The sequence below is a fragment of the Hyperolius riggenbachi genome, chromosome 8 (assembly GCF_040937935.1).
Source record: "Hyperolius riggenbachi isolate aHypRig1 chromosome 8, aHypRig1.pri, whole genome shotgun sequence".
In the NCBI taxonomy this organism is placed as follows: Eukaryota; Metazoa; Chordata; class Amphibia; order Anura; family Hyperoliidae; genus Hyperolius; species Hyperolius riggenbachi.
Window position 1 is genome coordinate 30,982,956 of NC_090653.1, and position 19,880 is coordinate 31,002,835.

General features: G+C 45.9%; 1 protein-coding gene across 2 annotated transcripts in view; it reads right to left on the minus strand.

Moving 5' to 3' along the window:
* Window positions 1-19,880, minus strand: part of GABBR1 (gamma-aminobutyric acid type B receptor subunit 1) — a 353,506-nt gene that overhangs the window by 227,410 nt on the left and 106,216 nt on the right. The window contains exon 6 of one of the 2 annotated variants that reach the window (XM_068250151.1): window positions 8,950-8,970. The exons of the other annotated variant lie outside the window; for it this stretch is intronic. Coding sequence (XP_068106252.1) covers window positions 8,950-8,970 — 21 coding nt within the window. The remainder of the gene's footprint in view (window positions 1-8,949; window positions 8,971-19,880) is intronic. 2 annotated transcript variants of the gene reach the window in all.

Below are 19,880 nucleotides of genomic sequence, written 5' to 3' on the forward strand. Positions count from 1 at the left end.
TTATCTCTCTCTTGTCAGACTTGTCAGCCTGTGTCTGGAAGGCTGCCAAGTTCTTCAGTGTTGTGGTTCTGCTATGAACTCCCCCTTCCCGGCCTCTCTCTGCACACTGCCTGTGTGATATTTAAGATTAGAGCAGCTTCTCTCTTCTCTCTTATCTTTTACAAGCTGGATAAATCCTCCTCTGAGCTGGCTGGGCTTTCACATACTGAGGAATTACAAACAAGGGCAAAGCTGTTTGCAGGAAGAAAAGAGCAGCCTGAAACTTCAGTGCATGAGAACAGGGGGAAAAACACACATATGATCTTTTGAGATTCAAAAGGATGGGTGTATACAGCCTGCTTGTGTATGGATGTATTTTTCTATGTGTGGACATACTGTACATCAACCTACTTCCTGTTTTGGTGGCCATTTTGTTTGTTTACAAACAAACTTTTTAAAACTGTTTTTAACCACTTTTAATGCGGCGAGGAGCGGCGAAATTGTGACAGAGGGTAATAGGAGATGTCCCCTAACACACTGGTATGTTTACTTTTGTGCGATTTTAACAATACAGATTCTCTTTAAGGGGGGGTAAAGGGTGGGTCCTAAAGTGGTTAAAGAGACTCCGTAACAAAAATTACATCCTGTTTTTTATCATCCTACAAGTTCCAAAAGCTATTCTAATGTGTTCTGGCTTACTGCAGCACGTTCTACTATCCCCATCTCTGTAATAAATCAACTTATCTCTCTCTTGTCAGACTTGTCAGCCTGTGTCTGGAAGGCTGCCAAGTTCTTCAGTGTTGTGGTTCTGTGATGCATCTCCCCCCTCCAGGCCCCTCTCTGCACACTGCCTGTGTATTATTTAGATTAGGGCAGCTTCTCTCTTCTCTCTTATCTTTTACAAGCTGGATAAATCCTCCTCTGAGCTGGCTGGGCTTTCACATACTGAGGAATTACATACAGGCAGAGCTGTCTGCACTCTGCAGGAGGAAACAGCCTGACAGTTCAGTGGAAGATAGCTGCAGGGGGAAAGAAACTATCTCTTGAGATTCAAAAGGAAGGGTGTATACAGCCTGCTTGTGTATGAATGTATTTTCTATGTGTGGACATACTGTACATCAACCTACTTCCTGTTTTGGTGGCCATTTTGTTTGTTTATAAACAAACTTTTAAAAACTGTTTTTAACCACTTTTAATGCGGCGAGGAGCTGCAAAATTGTGGCAGAGGGTAATAGGAGATGTCCCCTAACGCACTGCTATGTTTACTTTTGTGCGATTTTAACAATACAGATTCTCTTTAAAAGGAAATGAATATGTCAGCCTCCATATACCTCTCACTGCAGTTGCCCTTTAAAGCCCTTATGCACACTACATGATCTCTCAGGCGACATTGCAGGGCCGTCACTGACAGACTTGTCATTAGTCTGTAGGCTAACGATTTGGTTTGTTGCAATGCAGGAGGCTGGAAGTGACATTACGCGTCAGGCTAGGTAAGTGGGGAGAACAATGCTCTCGGCCAGAGAGATCCACCAGGTTGGATCACCAGTGGATTGCCTGAGAGGAGTCAGAGACTGCCATACACACGCAGGATTCTCAGCTGAGGCAGCTGTTTTTAGACCCCTCGGTGGAGTTTCATCCAGCGTGTATATGGGGCTTCAGGGGGATGACTGCCTCTTATAGGAAACACAATCAGCAAGCTACCTGAGAAGGTTAGCGTGTGTACTTGATGCATTGTTGAGACATCCAGATTACAGACAGAGCCTATTCTCCTATCTACCCCTCCCGCTCCATCTTCCACCAGGCTCTCAGCCCTCCACCCCTAACCCCCACATAGCAACACAACATATTGCTAGCCTGCAGGCTACCGACATGTCTGTAGAGAAGTCAGACATAAATTGTCACCCGAGGGGTTGAGTCCTAATCCCTTTTGGAGTCAGTAATTGTGCCTGTGTACACACTGTGTCAGGCAGTCCCCAATTTTTTTTTTTACTGTTAGTTTTCCCTCAGTGTTAGGAGGTACTCAGTGTCCCTTTGTCACATCTCTAGTCCCCCCTTTAATGTACTTTGCTGTTAGTTAAAATGTATTACCCTTCCTAAAGGAGACCACCCCAATGGCCGGTAACACATACGACAAAAGACCACAGCTGCAGCCTGCCGATGTGATCTCCTGTCACAAATGTCATGGCCCTTGGGGTAGTAGTCTGTCAGTGGGGAAATGTTTGCTATAAGTAATGTAATGAAGCATAAATAAATAAAACTGTAGTGCTGGTGGTTGGGGGATCAGTTGTGATCGTGTCAGGTGAGAGCTTCAGCTCTCAAGTCACTGACTGTCCTCAGAGGAGCTCACAGTCTAATCCATACCAAAGTCATAGTCTAATATCCTACCATATTATTATTATGTAGTTATACAGCACTGACATCTTCTGCAGCACTTTACAGAGTACATAGTCATGTCACTGACTGTCCTCAGAGGAGCTCACAGTTTAATCCTACCATATTATTATTATGTATTTATATAGCACTGACATCTTCTGCAGCACTTTACAGAGTACATAGTAATGTCACTGACTGTCCTCAGAGGAGCTCACAGTTTAATCCTACCATAATCATAGTCTAATGTCCTACCATATTACTATTACAGTATGTATTCATATAGCACTCTTCTGCAGCACTTTACAGAGTACATAGTCATGTCACTAACTGTCCTCAGAGAAACTCACAATCTAATCCTACCATAGTCATAGTCTAATGTCCTGCCATATTTTTTATTATGTATTTATACAGCACTGACACCTTCTGCAGCACTTTACAGAGTACCTACTCATGTCACTGACTGTCCTCAGAGGAGCTCACTATCTAATCCTACCATAGTCACAGTGTAATGTCCTACCATATTATTATTATGTATTTATATAGCAGCGACATCTCCTGCAGCACTTTACAGAGTACATAGTCATGTCATTGACTGTCCTCAGAGGAGCTCACAATCTAATCCTACTACAATCTAAGGTGTTTAGTCTTTCTGGGGGGCAAACAAGTTAACTAATTATATTGCCAACATGATACCTCCACAAACGTGGGAGAACATTCAGACTTGATTCAGAATATGTCCTGGCCAAGATTCAAGCTCTGCACTACAATACAGGAGTGTTACTGCTATGCCACCATCTCACCAATATCTATCTTTTCAATCCAATATCAGTCATCCTGACCCTAATGTAACCTCCAGGACTTTTCTGTCTTGCCTCACCTACTCTCCAATACTGAGCTGTTTTTTTTAATATTTTGATAAATATAAAAAGTTGCATGCAATGTACAGGTATATCTAATATTGAATTGTAATATTGTAGCATATAGTGTTTGTATGTGCGTATAAGTATACTGCATGGCGGGGGAGGGGGGATATGCAGGTATTCATATTTTTTTTTACATTTGTCTCATATCTGGTTTTGCTTTTAAACTTACTCCCCCTAAGCACAGCAAGTCAAGAAAAAGTGTTCCGTTGATTGTGTGTGTAGACTGCATTGCCCTCTGTACAACTAGTAGTTGCATGGGCAGTTGCTGGAACAACATCGGCAGCTTGTGGTGTATGGGCAGGCAACAGATCACATCATAGAGAGAGGTCTGTGTCTTGGTCGATGTGCCAATACATCGTGTGACGTATGGGCACCTTACGTCTCTGCATAACTGTTACTGCAAGCCATATGGTGCTATTTAGCGGGCTGGAGGCAAGTCTGGTTAAAGATGGGGACAAATGCACAAGTTGAATGCAGTTTGTGTTGCCCACCAGGATTGAAGTCCTACGGCCACATTTCACTGCCCTAATGCTGGTTGCCTAGTGTCTTTTTGGAGGGAGGTGGAGGGACGACAATGCAGTTTTTGTGGATGCGGTAAGGGGTAACAGTGAACTTTGGTCTTTGTCTCCTAAAGATTCAGCATTCTGAACCAATAAAGCGACCTTGGCTTTCATCAGGGAACACCTACTGTATATTAATGCTAGATTCTCGATTAATACGGACAACCACCCACTTGGCGCAAACAATTAAGCGCGTGAATCAGCCTTTAGATAAGGCTAGGGGCTGACACAGGAATTTCTTGCCTGGGGCACCAAGTAGATCAAAAATGGCCCTGGCTAAGCACTCTCTCTTGCTTACAAGAATGTAAGCATGTATGCATGTGGGCCGGGGCTGCCGTGAAAGGGCCTCTAGGTTGTGTTTCCCCCCAGGCCAAAAGGTCCCAGTCCTCCCCTGAGTATGATCCATTGACCACAACTCTTTGTTTTCTGTCCATTAGCCAGTTCCCTATCCATGAACACAGACTCCTCCCCAGTCCTTGCATCCTCAACTTTTGCACCAGACTTTTGTGGGAAACAGTGTCGAAGGCCTTTGCAAAGTCCAAGAATATCACATCTACAGCATTCCCAATATCCATATTAGTGTTCACTATCTCATAAAAGCTGAGCATGTTAGTCAAACAGGACCTGTCTTTAGTAAACCCATGTTGATGCTGAGAAATAAGATTATTTTCTACTATGAAGTCCTGTATAGTATCTCTTAAGGCCCATACACACGTCGGATTTCCACGAACGACGGGTCGTTTGAACGTCCCGTCGTTCCGTCGTTCGCCCGCTAAATCGGGCGTGTGTACAGACTATCGTTCGTTTGATAAGAGTGGGTTTGAGCGATCCGCCGGGAATTTCGCGGAAATTCGACGTGTGTATGGGCCTTTAGTAACCCCTCAAATAGTTTGCACACAACTGATGTTAAGCTTACAGGTCTATAATTTCCTGGATCTGATTTTTTGCCCTTCTTAAATAATGGGAAAACGTGGGCTGTACGCCAATCCACTGGGACTCTGCCAGTTGAAAGAGAGTCACAAAAGATAAGATAAAGGGGTTTAGCTATAACTAAACTTAATTCCCTTAGGACCCGAGGATGCATGCCATCCGGGCCAGGTGCCTTGTCTATTTTTAATTTATTTAGTTTAATTTGTTTAACTCTTTCAGGCAGAGAAAGAAAAAAAGGAACACAGCATAGTTATTTGTGTGCTTGGCAGAGAGTGTTAAACTCACCCATGCAGCCAATCGGTTACTGTTCCTAAATCAAGCGCCCAACCCACCGCCAGGGAGCCCGATTAACAATACTTGGCATTGGTGCCTGACAATCCCTGCGCCCAAATTGCCTGATCTGCCTGCTAAACCTCTATAAGGCCTGGAACCCACTGAAAAATCGCAAATCCTTTTAATGAGCGTTTTGTAAGCGATTTCATAAGCGTTTTCCTGCGATTTTGGTAGCGTTTTTAGTTTAAAGTGTAAGCTTTTTGCCAGCGATTATGATAGAGATTTGTGATTAACGATTTTTATTATGATTGGTCCTTTCAATTTATTTATTTATTTTTTTACAGTTTGCAGTAATTTAACCATCGCCCTGCCTGCTATCTGATCTGTGCTGCGGGCTGAAGAGCCCCCGCAGCACAGATCAACCAAACCACCCGAAACCCGGAAGTGCTTAAAATCGCACACAAATCGCTGTGTCTAGCGATTCATGAGTGATTAGCCAGCACTTATATACTTCACATTAAAGCGCAAACACTCCCAAAATGCTGTATGTCCTGAGATTGAGATTTTGCTAATCACTACTGTGGAATTCGTTACATCCATTTACATTGGCAGAGCGTTTAGGGAAATAGCTAGTGATTTAAAACGCTCCCTAAACGCTCAAAAAAGCACTCCAGTGGGTCCAGGCCTGAGACTGTCCTTCCCAGGTGTTAATTATAATGTACAGAGTTCTACAGGGGGCCCAATCTACAGGGGGCCCAATACAGGACTCACACTGCAGTCCCATCTTTCCATATCTGCACCCCTGGGAACAGTATTCAGTAGCAGTGTTGCTTACGAATTTTCGCCCAAGTCACTTTCGCATCGAAAATCCCATTTTCGAATTCGGCGCATTTTCGCAAAAATCTTCGGAAATATTCGCGTTTTCGACAAATCAAAGAAACTTCGCGGTATGCGGACGCTTATGCCCTTATGCGGAAAAATTTCCGCAATAATCCGCTAAATATGCGCATGGGTGAACTAATACATGCGTACATTCCACCTTCCGATGCGGAATTGTTTACGTATAGAAGGGCAATAATATTTCTGTGCATGCGCAATGATCCGTATAGACGCAGTTACTGCACGCGTAGTTGTCGACTTCGCAATACATACGTCAACTACGCGTAGCGGGAGAAGCATCGCATAACGGTACTACGACTACGCGGAAATACGTACGCGATAAACTATGTATTTAACGTGAACATAACGGGCATTAAGCAAAAATGAACGTGAAAATATTCGATCGAAAAATTTGCCTGTCGAAAAGAAATTAGTGCTTTTTTCGGTGAAAATTCGGCAAAAAGAATATTTGCATTTTCGCTCATCACTGTTCAGTAGGGGTAGAGGATACAGCTGGCAGATAATTCTCTGTATTGTCTAGAAGATCAGCATCCGCCTCATCTGTTGCAGCCAATCACGTCACTGCTATCATTTTTTCCAGCAAAGTTTAAATTAGTTTTATCACCCTCCTGTAGCATGAAGGGAGGGCCAACCGTTTTTGAATACTATGAACAGATTGTGTATGTTAATTCTCATACTACATTGGCCAATCAAAATTGGATGTGTGTACACACCCTCTTGGGCTTTCTGGATGAAGCCTGGTACACACTTTCAATTATGGTTTGCCAATCACTGACCAATTTAACACTTCCATGTACAATAGTATGAGAGTTCGCCTACACAATCTGCTCATTGCTGGAAGTATCAGCAGGATTATTACCTAAACTGCAGTACAGTAAAACAACCACAAGTATGCAGAGGAGGGGTAGTCCGCCTCACTGTTCCTCTCGCTACAGGTTTCCTGTAAGCCCGGGTGGTGGTTTCTGTACTCTTTGCACATCAGCTCTGCTCTTTGCACTACATCATTGAATAAGGCCACAAGAAGCAATAAAAGCCATATGAAAGAAAGGGATAGTAAGGGACAAAGTGGGAGGAGCGAAGGTAGTTAGGTAACACTCAGTTCAGGCACAGTTTTGGGGGGGAAGGGTTTAAACACGTTTAATAGAGTTTATGAATTACTAATGCATAACAAAAAGTAGTGAAAAAAAACTGAACACAAAATGAAAACACCTGCAGCACCAGATCATACCTCTTCATCTCCTCCTCAACAACTACCAGGTCACTCCTCCCTCTCCCCATCCAATCAATCTAAAGCCACGCCTCCCTACTAAAGACTAGCGGGTGTGGCTTCAGGTGACAGACCAATGGGGACACATCTGCTACCTATTTTAAAGTGAAGCAACTACCATTTTTAGCACCCAGGGGATCTCAATAGCATGTTTTAATATGCAGAGGCGCATTGCCACTATTGGACCTTTTTGAGCCTGCACTCCTTGCCTGATGAAGCGGGTTATACCTGCAAAACGCGTTGCGAAGTGCCAAAATAAATTGTTATTTGCGATTTGAACATTCTCGATTGTCCATCATTTCAGGAGGTAAGTCCACCTGTACTCCTCCTTTTTAGTTGTTTTTAGATCATTTAAACCTGCCTGGCGCCTCTGTCCAAATTTGCACATGTTTTAATATGCATGCCAACAATACGCCTCATTAATAAAAAACCTTCAAATTTACTTTACTTTACTTTTTATATTTAAACTTTTAGCAGAGGGTTTTATTAGCCTACTTCCGAGGCCTGTCTGACCACAGAAGTTTCAGGCAGATAAGGACTGATGTAATAATTGTATTGCCCACATTAGCAGAGCAAACAAAAAGTTTTCATCAGCAGAGGGGTGGATACATTGTACACTGTGCTTCAAAGAGTTTACAGAAGTCACAGATGCTATCTTTGCACCTTCCCTGTGGATAAATAATGGGCAGCTAGAAGGGTGGGGGGGGGGGGGGGAACATGGCAGCTCCTATAGCTATTAGAAACCAGGAAAAAAGTGGTGCTTGGTTCCCTTTAATCAGGCAACCAAATACTCATGTGAATCTGGCTAACCAGTCTGCGGGAGCACATCTGGTTTCCTAGGGAGGAGGGGCTATGTACTACTGGGGGCACATCTGTTTCATCATCTGCTACCTAAACTGGGAGACTTGCTAATACTAGGGCACTGTACTGTGTAGAAGGGGTATGTCTGCTGCCTAAACCCAAAGGGTTACCTGATACTTGGGGGTGTGGCCTGTGTTGAGGGGTGGAGTTAAGGGTGCCAGAACACCTGTGCCTTAAAGAGGAACTCCAGTGAAAATGTTTACCATAATGATGTATAAATGATTTAGTCAGTGTTTGCTCATTGTAAAATCTCTCCTCTCCCCGATTTACATTCTGACATTTATTACATAGTGATATTTTTACTGTTGGCAGGTGATGTAGCTGCTGCATGGGTTTTGGCAGTTGGAAACAGCTATTTCCCACAATGTAACAAGGGTTCACAGAAAGGAAACTGCCAAAAGTACCTCGGTCCTCAGAGCTTTATGTGGGAGGGGTTTCACCACAATATTAGTCATACAGCGCCCCCTGATGGTCTGTTTGTGAAAAGCAATAGATTTCTCACGTAAAATGGGGTATCAGTTACTGGTTGGGATAAAGTGAAATTCTTGGTTGGAGTTTCTCTTTAAGGCAGCTGAGCTGCAAATCTGACCTTGTACTCATGTGACTATGAAATGTGCAGCAGGTGTTTTCATCTTATAGTATTTTTGCAAAACTTTTTCCTTTTTTTTTTCCCTAATAAAACCTTTTACAAAGAATTTATGTGAAATAAGGTTGTATTAAATGCATATTTAAAAATAAATAAAAGCAGGCAACACTGGTGGTTTTAGACAGTTCTGTAGCAAAGAAACAGCAAACAGGAAGGATGGGGGGGGGATTTGCGACACACAACACAACACAAACACACATGCACGGGCACCTGAGGGTCACATGGAGACTGACTTACGTGAAGAGTCTGGCCGCCGTACTGCAGGAGGGAGAGCAGCATGTTAGTGAGAGAAGCAGAGAGACAGCAGGTTAGATGGTTTGTATTAGTGTGAAATCAGCTGAAATGGTCAGTGACAGGCTAACGATTACAGCTTGCATGCATGTTAAATGCAAATTGTATGAAGCCCGGATTTGGGACAATCATATCAGCTTGACATTTATTTGATTGGCCCAGTTTCAAGCCGGAGGTGACCACTTCTGTTGCTGGATAATGGTAGCTGCCTCAGTGGTGAATGGTTCGGCGATGAGGTTGAGGCAGCAGCAATGGGCAGACGCACAAACTGGGGCACATTAATGGATTCCTTTTCAGGCAAACCTGGATGGGAAGGGGGGTAAAAAGTTAGCTACCTTTTTATTAGGTTAAAGAGGCCCTGTATAGTGGAAAGCAGTCAATTATTCAGGATAGCCACTTTTGTGTTAATTATTCTGGTTTCAGCATCAGAAACACTTCCTATATCTACAGTATACATTGCTGTATATTGGTATGTAGCCCCACCCTCCCAGTGATGCTTAACCTAGGCTCTTTAGCTATGCACAATTCTCCCAGGGCATTCTGGGAGACCAGGTATATTTTGTAGCGGCTTTGGAACTCTCAGTAAACAAACAGTCCGCAGAGATCACCTGACAGGACTAATGGATGTCGCCATTTGTGACAAATTTCAGAATGTAAATCAAGAAGAGGAAAGATTTTACAACAGGTAAACACTGACGTAAGCCTTGTATGAATCGCCCAGCGCAATCACAAGCACTGAGCATTTTTGTGCGCAATTTTTTTTTAGGGATTCCCGACGTTTTCAGAGTGTTGGGCGATTTTATGTGAAGCGCTTTTGTAAGTGGTTTTGATGAGTGATTGAGATTTTGACGTCAGTCAGACTCAGGAATTCAATCATTGACCCTGAAAAGAATAAATACAATGTATTTATTCTTAAAAGCGCTCTGGAAATTGCTATACAAAGCGTTTTTTTCAAGCGCTTAGCGATTTTCCTATACCTCCCTGCTGTTTCCTGCTGCACAGGAAGTGCATCACTGAAATTTGTCCGACCGGCGCATGCCCACTGCACCCCCTCTGCGACAATCTAAATAGGTTTTCGCAGTGCCATGGACTACGATGCAATTTGCTTGTCGAGTGTGTCAGCAACGCACTGCATCGCCTCTGCGTCATACAAATACTTCCGTGGGTAGTGTGGCCAGTCTCATAGAGACAGGTGCTCAGGGCTGATTACCACTATTCAACTACTAAGGCACTTGATGAAGCGGTTGTAGCCGCGAAACGTGTTGTCTGATGTGCATAGTAAAACGTATATTTCTAATGAAAACCGTGCTTTCTTGAAATTGGCAGCACTAATTTAAAGGTGGCCACACACCATACAATTTTTTAAATATCTGTTCAATTTAAGAATTGCAAGCAATTTTTCTGACCGATTGTAACATTTCAAAAATATGACCAATGTACCACACACCTATGTTCAATTTTTTTCCCCAATTATGATAAAAATGATTGGAAACTCAGAGAAAATTGGTATGGTGTGTATTTTAAAAAATTAACAATCCAACACACACCATACAATCTTTAGTAGAAATTGAAGAGAAATATCTGGCATTTCGGATCGATTTAAATAGAAAAAAACGGGAAATCCGATCGGATTTTTCAGTCGAATGAAAAAAAAAGCTTTAGATTTTTGCGAGAGATACGATCGTTTTTATCAAATTACTGTAAAATCGGATCATTTTACTGTATCACCTTAAGATAAAACCTTAAAGAAAACCTGAACTGAAAATTAAAAGACAAAATAAACATACACAAGTCATACTTACCTCCTGTGTAGTCTGCTCATCAATTTCTTTTTCCTCTCCTGCGTCCTGTTTGTCCACTGTGATCAATGGAATTCTCCGTCCTCCATTTTGAAAATGGCCATTACACCATAACAGCTTTCTGGTCAGCACACTGTTAAACTGTAACATTTCCCACTTGAGCCATAGGGAAACATGGACACATCACTTCTCCTCTCAGCTGTAACTGACAGCAACTGATATATAACTGACAGCAACTGATATATTTAAGTTCTGACAAAATATTGTCAGAACTGGAAGGGATCACTGTAAGAAGAAAATGGTGAGCTTCTTAGAGGAACTGATGGCAAGGTAACTATGTAATGTTCATTTGAAGTTACCTCGTGTGTTTATTTTAAATAATTTTACTCAGTACAGGTTCACTTTAAGATTTTCTTACCAATTTATTAGTCCACTTGAATAATTATACCTTGGGCGCCTCCTACCCTCTACCCTACCCTACATATTTAGTACGCTCCGTTAGAGGATTGTACTGAGTCCTAGACCTCTGCGAAGGTCTAAAGACTCCCCTTTTTTGTTTTGGAGCAGCGACTGCTAGACCATCCTCTCACAAAGGCCCAGTGGGGACGGTACTTCCTCACACACCAGTACGAGTGGTTGCCTTCTCTGCAACCTACCTTTGTGAGTATATATACTTCTTTCTATACACCACCAATTTTGACTAGACGATATTACACGAGATTGGGCTCCCGGTGCCTCTGTGCCTTTTTATCGCCCCTACAAGTCTCATAGAGAGTAATGGCCACTGCGACGTGGAAGCGGCGGGGAATGGAACCGTGACCCACTGCAATAGAGAATAGGCCTGTAAGTGCAGCGCAGAGAAATCTGGAAGGCCGCACATGATAGTGCAGCCTGCCAGGAAGGAGAGGGTTAAGTCAGGAGGCAGAGGCCGGAAAGGAGTGGGTGGAGCCGGGTAGGCAATTTGAAAGAAGGTGGGGGGCGGAGATAGGCAGACGCGTGTTGGGCAAGAAGCTGGAAGGACGTACCTTGCCTGTCTACAGCATGGAGGACTTGGAGGCCTTGGTGGAGAGGATATGTGCGAAGGCGGCATCCAGGGGACCGGAGTGGGTCCAATTGCAGATGGCGGCAATGTCGGCGGTTCCCAGCACCAGCGGCCAGCAGCAGGAGCTTGGGCGGCGGACTTCCAGGCCGCTGGAGCGGCTCAGCCCGGAGCCGACCTCGCGGTCACAGCGGAGGGGCGGGAGACCAGTGCAGGACCCTCCAGCGCCCCCTGCTAAGAAGGCAGCGGCAGGTGGGCCAACCGGGAGGACCAGTAGCGGCAAGAGCGGCTCGGCTGGAGGAGCCAGGCGCGGAAAAGCGACGGACAAGACGGGGATGGCGGCCTCTGCACCCCAGGCCGCACGCACCACCAGGAAGAAGAAGGGCGGCGGCAGATCCAGCAGCACGGGCACCTCCTCTTCGCAGAGCGGGGGAGGGGGCCCCGGGACACCTCAGCTGACAGGCCGACCATCAGGAGGAGTGGGGAGATGGCGACATCCAGGCAAGGAGAGGAGAGGCAAGATGTCAGGGCCCAGCAGCAGAGCAGCCAGGCAGGTCACTCGGCCCAACAGCAGGCGGGTCCATTGACGCAGCACCACGGCAGGATGGAGGGGCTTCAACCTCAGCAGGATCCAGAGTAGCGGTCGGGCAGGTGGGCTTACCTGCGCCACCAGGTGAGGCCTCTATAACTCCTAACATTGCCAGTATATCATGTGGGTCAGGTTTGGGGGTGCAAGGGGGGCTAGCACAGACAGGGGCCAGTTGGGGGGCAATGCGCAAGCAGTGATCATCCCGGCTTTAGAGTCATTCATGGCAGGCATGACAAGTTTGTTGGGGGGGCCCCCAGCAGCGTTAGGTTTACCGGTGGAGGTGTAGGCGGGTCAGGTGCAAACACCGGTCACACCCCTGGTGGTTCAGCAGAAGGGAGGTACAACTGCAAGGGGCAGTGGATCAGTGGCGCAGCAGCCGGCTGCGACAGGATTGGTCGCAGCGGGTCCAGCGGCCATGCTGGTTCCGTCCCAATCGGTGCCAGCACCAGGGACGTTGGCCAGTTCGGAGGTAGCGGTGCAAACCAGTGAGGTTTCAGGGGAGCTTTCAAAAACGGGGGAGGGGGATTTTGTGAGATTGGCAGGTGCGGCAAAGTCCGAGATGTATGTGTGCCTTACAGGGCCGCTAGGGGTGCATCTGAAGGCGGAGGTTCGCGAACGCATCTGGAAGGGTGAGTTTGTTGAAATTTTTTCGCTGTTACAACTTGCAAAGTTTAATCTGGATAAGGTAAAGTCTCCCGAATCCAAAAAAGAGGAGGAGGAGCGGCGAAGGTATCGCTTGATTCCGCGCACGTTCCAAAACTGGTTGCAGGCATTTTAGATTTTGGCCTGTGTTATTGGCGAAAAGAACCCGGAGTGCTGTTCGGCACTTTTCTGCTATCAGAATGCGATTGGAGAGGCTTACAGGAGGTATGGGGAGATGCATGGCTCAAGTACGATGAGTTATTCAGGCAGAGAAAGGCGGTTCGGCCTGTAGGGGGTTGGAACCACAAGGACATAGAATTATGGAGGAGTCTAATGATTCCAGCAACAGGGCAGCAGTCCTTTTGGGGACAAGATAGTGCAGGTGTCACAGGAAAATAAGGCAGCAGGACGAAGATTTGTGCTGGCAGTTTAATGACGGCACATGCAGGTTCGGGTCCTCGTGCCGATTCAAGCACGAGTGTTCCGGGTGTGGTGGATCACATCCGTCATCACGATGTTACAAGCAGAAGAAGGGTAGGGCGACGGATGCTGGACACAAGAGGGATGACTCCGGTGAGAGTTCTAAAGATGGAACCATTCCTTCATGAGTATCCGCGGGCTGAGGACGCGGCCTTTTTGCGGGGCGGGTTTTCGGAGGGTTTCATCATACACAGTCACTGTGCAGCGACGGGTGGGGGTCCACATAGGAATCTTAGGTCGGCAATGGAATTTCCTGAGGTCGTGTCATCAAAATTGGCCAAGGAAATGAAGGCAGGCCGGGTAGCGGGACCATTTAATGATTGCCCGCTAGATGGCTTGATTGTTTCACCATTGGGGGTGGTGCCCAAAAAAGAACCAGGTTCCTTTCGCCTCATACACCACTTGTCTTTTCCAAAAGGGTCGTCAGTAAATGACGGTCTGTCGGGACAGGACACATCGGTGGTGTATACGTCTTTTGACGTAGCTCTCCGTTGGGTTAGGAGGCTGGGCCAGGGTTCCCTTTTAGCCAAGACAGACATTGAGTCGGCCTTCAGGCTCCTGCCGGTACACCCTTCCAGCTTTCGTTTGTTGGGGATTGTTTGGGAAAGAAAGTATTTTGTGGACCTTTGCCTTCCTATGGGATGCGCAACCTCTTGCTCATTTTTTGAAAAGTTTAGTTGTTTCGTGGAATGGGTGGTGAAGGAAGTTTCAGGCATCCGTTCAGTAATACACTACCTGGATGACTTTCTTTTCATGGGGGCGGCAGGTTTGGCAGACTGCTCTTCCGCTTTGGCTGCAATGTACCAGATCTGCGAGTCTTTTGGTATTCCCCTAGCATTAGCAAAGACGGAGGGGCCCACCACATCCTTGAAGTTTTTGGGGGTTCATATCGACACGGTGGCCATGGAATGTAGTCTTCCGTTAGACAAGGTTAGGGACCTGCAGACTACTATCCAGACTGTAGTGGGCAGGAAAAAGGTCACCCTTCGGGACCTTCAATCCCTACTTGGCAAATTAAATTTCGCCTGTAGGATTATGCCGATGGGGCGCATCTTCTGCAGGCGTTTGTCCAGTGCCACAGCAGGAATCTCGGCACCTCACCACTGCATCCGAGTGACGGTGACATGAGAGAGGATTTAAAGGTATGGTTGACCTTTTTACAGGATTTCAACGGCAGGTCTCTTTGGATGGATGAGGAGGTGAGTAATTTTGACATAGAGTTTTTCACGGATGCGTCGGGCGCTCATGGCTTTGGCATCTTTATGGCAGGAAAATGGTGCGCTTCCCCCTGGGATCCTTCGTGGGTGGAAGCGGGATTTACGGCTAACCTGGTGTTGTTAGAGTTGTATCCAATAGTGGTGGCCGTGGAATTGTGGGGGCAGAGTTTGGCTAACAAACGCATTCGCTTCAATTGCGATAACTTGGGCGTAGTGCTAGCGGTAAACAAATTTTCAGCATCTTCGCCGCCAGTGGTTAGGTTAATGAGACAATTGGTTTTGTTATGTTTACGATTCAATATTTGCATCTTTGCGGTGCATTTGCCCGGGGTTGACAACATCATTGCTGATGCCCTCTCTCGATTCCAGTGGGACAGGTTACGGGCAGCGGCACCTTCAACGGAAGAGATTGGGGTTCTCTGTCCAGAGAGGATGTGGGCGATTACATTCGGGCAATATCACAACTGATTAGGAGGTCGTTATCGGAGTCAGCATGGGCAGCGTACGCGCCCGTCTGGGAGGCGTGGGACGCTTTGATGGCACAAGTCGGGGGCTGCACAAGTCGGTCGTGCTTGCTCCTATATTTTGTAGGGAATAGTTTTGCGGAGGGCACGTCGGCGGCGGCCATGTCTAAAAAATTGGCGGCATTGGCATTTTTGTTTAAGTTTAGGGGTCAAAAGGATGTGACGAAGGATTTTAGGGTTGGGCAGGCCATGAAAGGATTCAGGGCGGGATCGGTTACAAGGGATTCCAGACGCCCGGTCACGTTCGAGGTTTTGAGTAAAGTGATCCTGGCGTTGCAGGAAGTGTGCTCTAGCCAATACGAGGTGGTGCTTTTCAGCACTGCATTTGTTTTGGCCTTCTTTGGGGCATTTCAGGTAGGAGAATTGGTTAGCAGGTCAAAAGCTGTGGTGGGAGGCATCCTCGCTGGCGACGTAGTGGTTCCAGATGGAGCGGTGTCCATTACTTTGAGTAAGTCTAAAACAGATCAAGTAGGGAAGGGAAAGGTCATCACTCTTTTCCAGATTGGGGGCTTGTTGTGCCCCAGGGAGAATATTCTGCGTTTCCTGCACATTAGGCCACAATCTTTGCATGTGTTTTTAGCACACATTGACGGTTCTCCATTGACCAGTTTTCAATTTTCAGCTATATTTCGCAAGTGCCTGAAAAAGGCAGGACTCCCTCCCAGCGAGTTCGCCTCCCACTCTTTCCGTATAGGGGCGGCGACTGAAGCGTCGCGTTGGGGACTCAGCGAGGAGGTGGTCAAGAGGATAGGCAGATGGGATTCAATTAGATATAGGTCTTACGTTAGATGTCATTTGATTTAAGAATACAGCAGTTATGGGTATGGGTGTTAGTTTTGTTTCCTGTGTTTCTATTCTTGTTTTTCAGGAAGGCCAGCCTTGGTGTGGATCTTCGGTCACTCCTACGTCGCTAGGGGTGCGAGAAGAGCTGCGGTTCGCCCAGAGGGGCGACAACTCGGATTCCCGAAGCAGGAGGTCCTCATTCGCTGGCTTGGTTTCCCAGGCATGTTATGGGCGAGAGTTTGGCCTGAAATTAGTAGATATGCCGGGTGGGACAGGGCCCCGGATGTGCTTGTTCTGCACGTCGGGGGCAACGATATAGCTTCCAAATCTACCAGGGCTATCATTCGGGACATCAAATTTTACATATTAAGGATCAAAAGGGAGTTTCCAGCTACAGTGTTAGTATAGTCAGACGTGGTGGCCAGGTCCTCGTGGAGATTGGCGAGGTCAGTTAGTAAGATTAATAAGGCGCGGGTGAAATTGAACAAAGAAGTGGCAACATTTGTTAATCAGAATGGGGGGGGGGGTATCCATCAGGCATCTTGAGCTAGAAAGTGACCTGCACCTACTTCTCAGCAGAGATGGGGTGCACTTGAATGAGATTGGCACAGATTTGTGGGCCCTGGCGATAGAGGAGGGCATTCAGAGAGCATTGAGGGTGTGGGCCTCTCTGCCGTGAGGGTTCACGTCGGTTCGTGGTGGAGGGGTAAGGGCTCTGAAGGTTCGTTGGTTCTGGGGGATTTGCCTCAGGTGCAGATCACCAGGTTAGGATATCAACAAGTGAGAAGTAATTCGGTGGCATTCAGCTGTCCCTGAGCCAGTGATCGCGGTGGGGGCCGGTTCCAGGCTGCTTGCCAGTTAACTTAAAGAGAATCTGTATTGTTAAAATCGCACAAAAGTAAACATACCAGTGCGTTAGGGGACATCTCCTATTACCCTCTGTCACAATTTCGCCGCTCCTCGCCGCATTAAAAGTGGTTAAAAACAGTTTTAAAAAGTTTGTTTGTAAACAAACAAAATGGCCACCAAAACAGGAAGTAGGTTGATGTACAGTATGTCCACACATAGAAAATACATCCATACACAAGCAGGCTCTATACACCCTTCCTTTTGAATCTCAAGAGATCATTTGTGTGTTTCTTTCCCCCTGCAGCTATCTTCCACTGAAGTGTCAGGCTGTTTCTTTCTGCAGAGTGCAGACAGCTCTGCCTGTATGTAATTCCTCAGTATGTGAAAGCCCAGCCAGCTCAGAGGAGGATTTATCCAGCTTGTAAATATAAGAGAGAAGAGAGAAGCTGCCCTAATCTAAATAATACACAGGCAGTGAGCAGAGAGGGGCCTGGAGGGGGGAGATGCATCACAGAACCACAACACTGAAGAACTTGGCAGCCTTCCAGACACAGTCTGACAAGTCTGACAAGAGAGAGATAAGTTGATTTATTACAGAGACTGTGATAGTAGAACGTGCTGCAGTAAGCCAGAACACATTAGAATAGCTTTTGAAACTTGTAGGATGATAAAAAACAGGATGCAATTTTTGTTACGGAGTCTCTTTAAGTGCAATGGGTTTGACAATCTCGGATCCCTTACCTCAGCTCTCTGAAAGTTAAAAAGTTATATGTTACATTTTGGTTGATAAACGGGCTGCTTTGGCCTATTAAATCCATGCTGGTGGTCGTTTGTATTATTTGGGGTTCTTCGGGTAGTGTAACTGGGGAGGCTAGGCTATTGCTACTATCATGTAAAACGGGCCTAAAATGTATTTTCTATAGTTAACATTTTCTTTCTTTCTTTTTTAAAATTCCAAATGCAATGTATAAAAATGCTGAAAAACAAGCAATACAGTTCCAACAAAAAAAGATGTAACATTTCCGGATTTCTGACACGCTTTTTACGTAGAGGCCTGAATGCGATTTGCTTCTGAAGATGTCACGGGTGACATTTCCGTGCTGTGAGCGTTTAGGAACATAACTCCTTGTATCTACAAGCAGGAACGCTGTGTATGGTTCCGCTGTTCTGCGTTCTCGTGTGACACGCTCATCTCCACACGCGGCATCGTTGGAACTGTTGGAATGTTGCCGGCGACCGTATCAGCTGGTCTGACAAGTTGTAAACGTTTATTTCTGCAGATGAAAGTAACTTTAGGACACTTGCGGTGGGAGAGGCAGACTCTTGTGATGTCACAGGCTCTGTAGCGGAGGATGTCACAGCAACATCTCTCCACATGATCACAACACGACCTCCTTTCTGACAGGTAGTGTTTGCTGTGTAACTTCTATTGTCAATAAGATTACCCACAGTCCTCCTTGATGTATATATTTGTTAGTACACAATACTTATGTGTGAAAGCTTTTCAACATTTCTTTATACTTTTAAAGGACAACTACAGTGAGTATTTATTTCCTTTTAAGCAATACCAGTTGCCCGGCTATCCTGCTGATCCTCTGCCGATAATACTTTTATCCATAGAGCAGGGATGTCAAACCGGTCCTTTGAGGGTCGGGGTCCTCACACATTTTTGATACAGCTCAAATGAATTGATGGAACTGAATCAGCATAGGTGAGGTCCATCAGGTAGAACACATTCCTCTCTTTCTCAGTCCATCCTAAACACTGGCATGGATCTGGCCCTCCAGGCTTGGAGTTCGACACATGTGCCATAGACTAAGACCCTGAATGCCATAGACTAAGACCCTGAACAAGCATGCAGCAGATCAAGTGTGAACCAGCCCTAATTGCTCCTTGATTATGTGAGTAAAGCTGTCACACAGGGATGCAGAGATATCAGACCTGATCTGCAAGTCATGTGAGTAAAGCTGTCACACAGGGATGCAGAGATATCAGACCTGATCTCCAAGTCATGTGAGTAAAGCTGTCACACGGGGATGAAGAGATATCAGACCTGATCTCCAAGTCATGTGAGTAAAGCTGTCACACAGGGATGCAGAGATATCAGACCTGATCTGCAAGTCATGTGAGTAAAGCTGTCACACAGGGATGCAGAGATATCAGACCTGATCTGCAAGTCAATTGAGTAAAGCTGTCACACAGGGGTGCAGAGATATCAGACCTGATCTGCAAGTCAATTGAGTAAAGCTGTCACACAGGGATGCAGAGATATCAGACCTGATCTGCAAGTCATGTGAGTAAAGCTGCCACACAGTAATGCAGCGATATCAGACCTGATCTGCAAGTCATGTGAGTAAAGCTGTCACACAGGGATGCAGAGATATCAGACCTGATCTACAAGTCATGTGAGTAAAGCTGTCAAACAGGGATGCAGAGATATCTGACCTGATCTGCAAGTCATGTGAGTAAAGCTGTCACACAGGAATGCAGAGATATCAGACCAAATCTGCAAGTCATGTGAGTAAAGCTGTCACACAGGGAAGCAGAGATATCTGGCCTGATCTGCAAGTCATGTGAATAAAGCTGTCACACAGGGATGCAAAGATATCAGACCTGATCTGCAAGTCATGTGAGTAAAGCTGTCACACACGGATGCAGAGATATCAGACCTGATCTACAAGTCATGGGAGTAAAGCTGTCACACAGGGATGCAGAGATGTCAGACCTGATCTGCAAGTCATGTGAGTAAAGCTGTCACACAGGGATGCAGATATATCAGACCTGATCTACAAGTCATGTGAGTAAAGCTGTCACACAGGGATGCAGAGATATCAGACCTGATCTGCAAGTCATGTGAGTAAAGCTGTCACACAGGTATGCAGAGATATCAGACCTGATCTGAAAGTCATATGAATAAAGCTGTCACACAGGGATGCAGAGATATCAGACCTGATC